The 8,639-nt window shown below is 42.7% G+C and overlaps 1 protein-coding gene across 2 annotated transcripts in view; it reads left to right on the top strand.

Moving 5' to 3' along the window:
• Nucleotides 1-8,639, top strand: part of cdh4 (cadherin 4, type 1, R-cadherin (retinal)) — a 253,674-nt gene that overhangs the window by 204,793 nt on the left and 40,242 nt on the right. For both annotated transcript variants that reach the window (XM_050038978.1, XM_050038977.1), the window contains exon 8: nucleotides 7,611-7,783. In XM_050038978.1, coding sequence (XP_049894935.1) covers nucleotides 7,611-7,783 — 173 coding nt within the window. The remainder of the gene's footprint in view (nucleotides 1-7,610; nucleotides 7,784-8,639) is intronic.

The raw sequence follows: 8,639 nt of genomic DNA, 5'->3' as shown, positions 1-8,639 counted from the left end.
AAAAAAGCTTGTTTAGTGGACTAACATTGCACTTGAAGTATGCCCTTTCACTTACGTTTTAACAGGTCTGATGCTACTATGCGCCCTAGCTGTATCTAGGCTAACGGCTAACATGCTAACTATTATTTTTATGTCACTTAGTCACTGGAAACAAATTTAGGACGATAGGAGACAGGTTGAAATAAACCGAAATTTCCCTTTAATGGTACAGTAAAACAACAACAACAGCAAAGACAACATTTGATGAGCTTTCAATTATCACTTGTCACTTATCACTTTTGTGTGACATTTCCAGGTAGCAAGCAATGCTATCTTTAAGTGAGCTGTTGCATCATGAAACTTGTGCCTTGAAATGTACAGTATACACCCAAATCAAAAACCAACAAGCAATTAGGAACACATTTTCTCACTTAATCTCTTGAGGCTATGAGGAAAAAAAACTTCTCAACAAAAGGAAAGAAAAGGGACATTGCCTGCATGGTTAAATTTCACAGTTGAAGGAAAAATTCAGTCTGACTGGTGTATAGTACTCGTGAATTTTCAGAAAGTTTTTTTGGACGTTTTACAAGCTTTTACCTGACTTTTTGTTTTGCCTCCATCAATGTTTGTACTGATATGCTTTTGTTTTTCTGGTGATCCGCTCTACGTAAAGCTGTCGTTGGTAACTTTTATAGAAAATAACATTTTGTCATATTTACTGAAACTGCCACTGAATGTGTGGAGTAGCAACAAGCCTTTATTAAGGATAGCTGTTGAATAAAAATCCTTGGCCACTTTATATTTTTTTCAAAATGCCAGGCAAAGGGGGGAGGGGTATGTGTAAAGCTGCAGTATCACATTCTGTATCTACAGACCCAGATATCAAAGGTTCTCTGAAGCATTACAACACATCTTCAAATCTAGCGCTGTGTGAAAGCCATCATAGAGGGAGACCTACAGGGAACCGCCCTTATCACCGTCACCAGATGTTACGTTGGGGAGAGATCCCATCAAACCGTGAGCCAGGATCAGGATCCGTCTGAAAACGGCTTCATTTGTCACTTTCTGCCACCCAGCCCCCGCTCTGCTCTAAGTGAACCTGTGACTTGTGAAATTTAATTGTGCAGGTAATCAAAAACACAGAAAACAGTAAATAACAACATGAGCTACCTGATCACATTCAGCTCGTGTTAATGAGAAATAAACCATTGTCCTGGGAAACTGGTTGAACCTGTTAAATGTGTGCGAATAGGTTGTTTTAGATATTTCTCCTCATTGTTATCATTATTCATTTTTATTATTAAAAATCACCTGTGGTCTGTGGGTCAAGCAGGAGTGGATAGTAACACATTACAAGTGAGACACATGAGAAAAAAGTATATATTTTTAAGGAACAAATACTTTTCATGTTCTTCTTTTTAAGCTGTCTTTAAGCCTTTTGGAGGCCAAATACAAAATCTAGTTTTGTCCCTGTTTCAATCACTCATAGGTCTTTACACCAAATCTGCATATCAGACCAGATGGTACATTTTACACACCAAAAACTTATTTTAATTTAACTTTGCTGCATTGTTAACATCAAAACTAAGTGTTGCTGGCCCCCATTAAAAAGATTTGTATCCGCTGGCCTGTGCCAGGCCCTGTCAAAAGATACTTGCCACCTGAGGGAAACCCTGCACTGAAGTAAATTGCACATACTGTGGGTGAAAATGAGTTAGCTAGCTTAACACTAGCTATGTTAATTTTTCATGTGCAATGTCAAACTTTGATGTTAGAGAGGGGGTAGAGATGGGGAGAGGGTGGGAGATTATTCATATCTCAGTTGTGTAGGCTGTCCTCATTTGTTTGATTAGCCGACCTGCTCATCAAAACAAGAACTATGAGTAGGTTTTTCAAAGGGTAATTTTCACTTTTACTTGAGTCACTTTTTGTGGGAGTAATTGGACTTTTACCTGAGTATAGATTTTCATTACTCAACCCACCTCTGGGGTCAGGAGCTATAAGCTCAGGCTAACATACACACATAAAAAGAACACAGAAAACACATCTACCTTTCCAAGGTCACCAAAATGATCCAAATTACTTTTAAAAAAAATCCTCAACACTGTGACATGCAGCATGTTAAGTGGCCTCGGATAAAGATCTGTCGACATGGCGTGACTTCTTCGGAAAGCTCTCACGTTCTGAGGCTGCAGTGTACTCAGAACATCTGCCCACTGATGCTCCGTCCTTCTCCTTCCCTCTCCCTTCTCCCCGACTCTGACAGCACGTCTCTCTCTTTTATGGACCGTCTTCCTCCCAAAAAAGGCCTTCGTAAATGAAAGTGCAAGATCAAAACCAGCCGCTGAGTGCCTTCTCTCTCAGTTGCCCTCCCAATGGGGGGACAGGGACGCTGCGTCTAACTCGCTCTCTCCTAATGGAGTTTGCTAACAGTTGCAGAGAGATTTAAGAGACTTTCCCTCTCCATCTTGCCTGGGGGGGTAATTAGGGAATCAGCACAGGAGGGAGGCGATGGAGTGATGGAGGCGAGCAGAGGTGGAAGAGCACTACGATGTTTCAATCAGTATTGAGCCTAGACTCTGTGAGCAGGTGTTTCTCACTGTGCTCCTTATTGTTAGTCCATTTATATCATAGTGCCAATCCACACACATCAGGGCCACATGAACAGTTTCTATCCACACAGGCACTAATGCCTCAGTATGAAGGGCTGTTTTGTGTCAGTTTGCGTTTTCAACCATTTCCTTCACACGTAGGCAATGCAGAGCAGAATATCCACTGTACCTGTAGGTGTAAGTGTTATAAAGTAAATATGAAGTCTTGCCACCTTTACTACTCAGTTCCACGAGTATCTGCAATTCAGCAAGTTTTCTCATACAGTCTGTTTTGCCATTGGCGTGCTGTCAAACATCATCTGACCTTTTGTTGAGTGTTACAGTAGCAGATGCCCATTTAGCCTAGAATATGGACAGAAAACCCTCAATAAAACACACTCAGAGATCCAGAGGCTATCGGAACAGAACATAGCCAGGAGCGTTGACTTTCTTTGCAGCTCTGACATATTTGACATGTTGCTGGTTCCAGAAGTATTTTTTTATTTTTAGAAATTTAGTATCCTCAATTTCCCCCAAAATAAAAAAAAAAGGGTTTCTCCTGGATACTGTTTCACAGTATTGCAGGTTTAGGGTTATGGTCGCCAGTGTTCAGTTGCATTTTTCCTGTAGATATGGTGCCGATCAGCCTGGGCTAAATGTAGGCAGATGTGCAGGGGTTTGCACAGCTGCTTCTTTTATATTTAAAAAGATTGTGAGTATAATGTTACGTCCACTTGCCGACAGGAATTGGCTCAACCAATCAGCTTGCAATTTCAGAATTGTATCTTTAGACTTTTTTACAAGAGGTTTTCCATTAAATTTGCATTGTATTTCCATAACATTTGGAGACTTGTGAGAGACAGATTTAATAAAGAATGGTCAAATATAGTGCTGCAGCGGCAAAGACATTATGACCTCTACTCCATAGAATGTATCAAGCCACAAAAAACACTGAATCCTACAATATACATATTGCAATTGAGAGTACTTCACGATCAAGCCGGGATAAATTCGATGACGTCTTCTTTACAAATCCCTGCCAGAGCCACAAAAGATACACAAATGTTTTCTCAGAAGTAGATCCCACAAGTGGAGTGTCCCCTTAACGAATCAGACAAATGCTAACACTACAGCTCATTTTTCGTATAGGTGATTCAACCAGGATAATTTTACGGCCATCCAAGTAGCCGGACATTGCCGGACAAAATCAGGGGGCATTATCAAAACAAAACAACTCTGGGCACGACTGGGTAGATGTACAACCAATCAGAGCAAGAAAATGTGATGTAGCTCGGACGGAAAAATATAATGAAACAGACAAATGTACACAGACTACAGCGTGCAGTCGGCGTGTGCCATATCATCTCGTTCACGATAGTACTGGTATCATTTTTGATATCATATGAAAAGATCATATCGTGATACTCGTGATATTTGGACTTGTTGACCTATTGACGTCATACTGATACCCTTGGCAACAACAAGCATGGCTGAAAGAGGAATTATTACTGACTCCGCAGTGGTTCGAAAAAGAGGAGCAGCTTCAGTAGTGTGGAATAAACTGTGGCGTCATCAGGCCTAGGTGTCCTAGCCCCGGACTTCTCAGACTTTAGTGAATTACCGCTCAGAGGGAGCTCATTCAGTAGCTCCTCCGGCAGCAGCACAGCATCTCTCCCTCTCATCTCTCACCATGCGCACATTGGAGTTGGTGTCGTCAGGTCATTTTGCCATAAACCTTTGGTAATGTAAACCTACATGACACTCGCGGTTTGACAAAAAACTACATATATGTGAATGTGCAGTAGTTCAGTAGCATAACAGCCTGTCATATTGTTAGGAATATCGTTATCGTTTTCATTTTTGCCATCAAAAGATAAAAAGTTTCTCACTCTACTATTTGAAACAACAGAAAAGGTGAAAACCATTTTGATGGACTTGTTCTACATAAAGTCATTGTCTCAAACATGCCCCACAATAGATAAACGGTTGTGATTGGCCCGTCAGATCTCAAGTGGCTGGATATCTGTCCAGAGCAGAGAGTGACCACACACACATCTGCCGGAGCACATGAAACATGAGTTTGCAGATCTGTGAGCTTCCCAGGCAACATTGGAAATGCTTCAATTGCCAATCAGTTAACATTATTAACTGCAGTTGGAACCCTGGACATGTGAAATAACTCCCATTTAGTTACTGTACTGCCTGTATAGCAGGTTCAGCTGCTTGCCCTTCACACTGCTTCGATCCTTACTGTGTTCCTGAATAAGAGTAAGCAGGTAGAGATCCTCAGGCATGGCTATCATGCAGTTAATTGTGGTCAAGGTAAAAAGGCGCATCTCATCTGGCCTTTGCTCCGACTCATGAAGGCTGCCTTTTTCTGATCTCATTCATAGTGGCTTTTTTTTTTTAATGGTTTGACTGTGTCCTTGTGTCCTCAGAGAGGAGAGGGCTCCATTAGAGGCTCTTGTGTGGACACTGTCCCCTTCATCACTTCCCCCAAGATTCACTGCTTTTCCACCTTTTCTCTCCCCCCTCCTCCTTACCTCTCAACCTCTACTTCTCCTTCTCCCTCTCTATCTACTGTACCGCAGCCACTCTTTCAACCTCTATCTTCCCTCCACTGATGAGAGTTATTATCCTCTTACACACCGTCCATCCACTGCCCTTTCACTCCCATTCTTCCCCTTATACTTCTGCTTTTAGTGGTCTTTATAAACCCTCTCACCTCTATTCTCGTCTTCACTATCTTTTTCTGCTTTGCAATTTCCTCCTCTGCTTCCTATCTTTGCATCTGTGCGCGTCTATCACCCCGTTACCGCTCTATCTGTCTATCTCTATCCATCTTCCCCTTCTCCCTCCATCTTCCCTCTAATTGGGAGGCAGATGTTGACTCTGGCTGACTAATGTTTCGGCAGCAGATAGACCTCACCGGTGATCCCAGGTCACGTGAGCAGAAATGGCCAACAATATGCACCGCCTGCCACCAGTTAAATTTTCAGCTCCAGCGATTTTGGCGGAAAAGCAATTAGGATTTGGAATTAGTGTTCAAATTAAAGAGGAATTAAACAGGCTCAGAGATTAACCCTTTCAGGCATGGCTGCCCCTCTTTGGATCTAAAAGCGCACCATCATCATATCACTGAATCCTCCTCATTGAAATGAAAGGTGGCAGCGCTGACATGTGATTCAAACATCACGTCCTCCCCCTCCCTACGGGACTGGAAAGGTTGATTATATATTGACGCCGTCCTCGGTGGGATAGCTGTAATTGTTTTTCTTCTTCTTGTCTCGGATTCTTTTCTTTTCCTTGCTGGACAAAGTGACAAATCCTGCTTTGAAACTTAATGACGTTTGAAATAGACTTCGAGGCTACAATTATCCTGTCCATACAGGCTGTCACAGGAATGATGGTGCCATCTAGACCCAATTATGGGAAAGGAAACACCTGTAACCGCTCAGACCCACAAGGGACCGCCGGATCTGCTATGAGTCCAGCTGCAGCTCTCCTGCTTTGGCTGAGACATTTACATTTACAAAGCGAAACTTACTTCTGCTGTACACTAAAACAAACAAGCTGTGTTTTTTTATTTCTAACTTTTGTTGCTTTTGATGTGATAATTGAACATTGTTGGTTTCACGCCTGCTCAGCGTTGCACCCACCACCCACCGCCGTGCCCACTGAGGTAACCAGAGCACTTATGCATTAGCTGCTGAGATGCTTTTTGGTGCCCACTTACCTGACAAACAGTGGTATGTTTTTTTGTTTTTTTTTGGGTTAAATCTAAAATTTTATCAAAATTATATGGTTCCATTTAATTTAGACAAGAAATTACAACACGGAGGTGTTATAATTGTCATTCTCTCCTTTTCTCTGTTTCCCCATTGGCTTTTTATTCTTGAGCTCCCAGATGTCCTTGTCTCCCTCCCTTTAAGTTTTTCTCTTCTTACACTGTCTTCTCATTCGAGCATGTTAGTGCTCCAGCCGTCTCTTCTCTCTGCCGTCCCTCTCCTGTGAGCTGACAGTCTTGTTCTGTCTACAGCAGCAGCAGCCTGTAAATGGCTGCCTGATGGAAAGTGACATTTTCACAGAACCCTGCGAGAGAGGCGAGGTGATCTCTCCTCTTTCCAGGACAAAGTGCTCCTAATTGCCTGGTCGCATTTGTGAGCCGAGCTGACAAACTCGTGCAAATCAATAATTCTGCTCGGGGAAGATGCGGGCACACAGGGCCTCTCACCCTGATCCATGCTGTGAGGACACACGCACGCACATGCATACAGATGCACGCATGTATCTGTAAGTAAATGCAGACATACATGCGCTCTTTACCCACACACTCACATGCACACACTCCCCCCTCCTCGCCACCTCTGTGCTGCCTGCCTTAAATGGCAGTGTTTATCCGTGATTCTAAGACAAATAGGGAGAGAGCATCGGAGCATTAAGGGCAGCCACGGTGCCGCTGAAGGCTGAAATAATGGATGGTGGAAATGGCAGAAGACCCAGCGCTGCTCATTACTAAATGGACTCTGCAGAGGTGGAAACTTTGCCCCACTAGCTTTCTATATACAGATGACAAAACAGCACAGCTTAAAATAGGGGCTTATTTAAGAGATTTTGTTTGTGTTATTGTACTCTGCTCTGTAATAGCTCTCACTCTAAAAGTTGCTTGCAAAAGAACAGAGGATTTCACAGCAATTTGTAAAGTCTGATTGACTTGTTTCTAGTTTATAAATGGGTTTGTTGTTGTCTGAGTTTTCTCTTAGCCCCCCGCCTTCTCTTTGATATTTTTCTGCAAATTTATTAACAGTAGTGGGAGACCTTCATTATACCATATGTATTTTAAAAATGTATGCGTGCAAAGACCTTGAAAAGCACATCTTTGTATTTTAATGAATGCTGCCTGCTGTTTTACTTTTTTGTTTTGCTTTTTTCCCTAACATGACCTCCTCTAGTGCAGTGTGCACTAATGTACATCCTCTAATTTTCCAATTATTCTACCTCACTCTGAGTCTCCTTCGCTAACTAACTTTCTCTCCATAGGCTCTTCCGTGATGCAGGTGACGGCCACAGACTCGGACGACTCCACCACGGCTAACGGCATGGTGCGCTACCGCATCCTCTCGCAGACGCCCCACAGCCCCATCCCCAACATGTTCACCATCAACAGCGAGACTGGAGACATAGTGACAGTGGCAGCCGGCCTGGACAGAGAGGTCAGTGTCAGCTGTATGCAGTGTGTCCCTGTTAACTCTCAGCATTTGATCTTTTGTGTCTCATTTGTGTCCACCCAGCCATAAAATACAATTCAGTGACTTAAAGTTGTACTATTACTCTGCTGGCCTTCAGTGGTTTGGTTGATACATCCTGGGGTTAAAGTTGGCCACAGCCAGCCAGCAGAGCTCAGCTTTCTTCAGTCCAAACTGCAACAACATCTGGTACTTGTGCAGGAAATATCTACCACTGCGATTAAATATACTGTCTGTATTCTTTTTTCATATTGGATGGTAGACTCACAAGTCAGTCTTTAGACGCTTTGCTTAACTAAAGACTGATGACTTTCTCCCTGATTTTGTGTTTAGATGGGCGGATACAATTTCAGAGTTTAAAAAAACTCCCTACGTTGCAAAACCAATAGTAAATCTGCAGGGCGGTCCTTCGGTGGCTCGCTGAACTCTTGTGCTCATAAACATAGTCCCAATAGAAACAAAGTTAGTGGGTGTTTGTCGCGTTTGCGGCGACACATTCTCGCCAACTAAAAGAAACAAACATAATCTTTTACAAGGCCATGACTCATCGTCCGGCCGGACGATAGAGGGAATCGCCTTGTTGTTTACAAATACTTCCGGGTAGAAAACCAGCAGAGCTTTCAGCTATATATATATAGCCTATATATCACATTTTTCACATCACTGTGTCACCGTTTAGACTAATCCGATGTTTGTACAGTCTATAAACACAATGATTGAACAAACATTACTATTTCTGTGTGCACGTTTAGCTGGGCTAACCGTTAGCTGTTAGCCCTGTTAGCCGTTAGCAGTGTCTGTAATAGGTAATAACTCATTAAAC

Source organism: Epinephelus moara, chromosome 24 (assembly GCF_006386435.1).
Source record: "Epinephelus moara isolate mb chromosome 24, YSFRI_EMoa_1.0, whole genome shotgun sequence".
Taxonomy (NCBI): domain Eukaryota; kingdom Metazoa; phylum Chordata; class Actinopteri; order Perciformes; family Serranidae; genus Epinephelus; species Epinephelus moara.
This window is presented reverse-complemented; position numbering and strand designations above follow the sequence as displayed.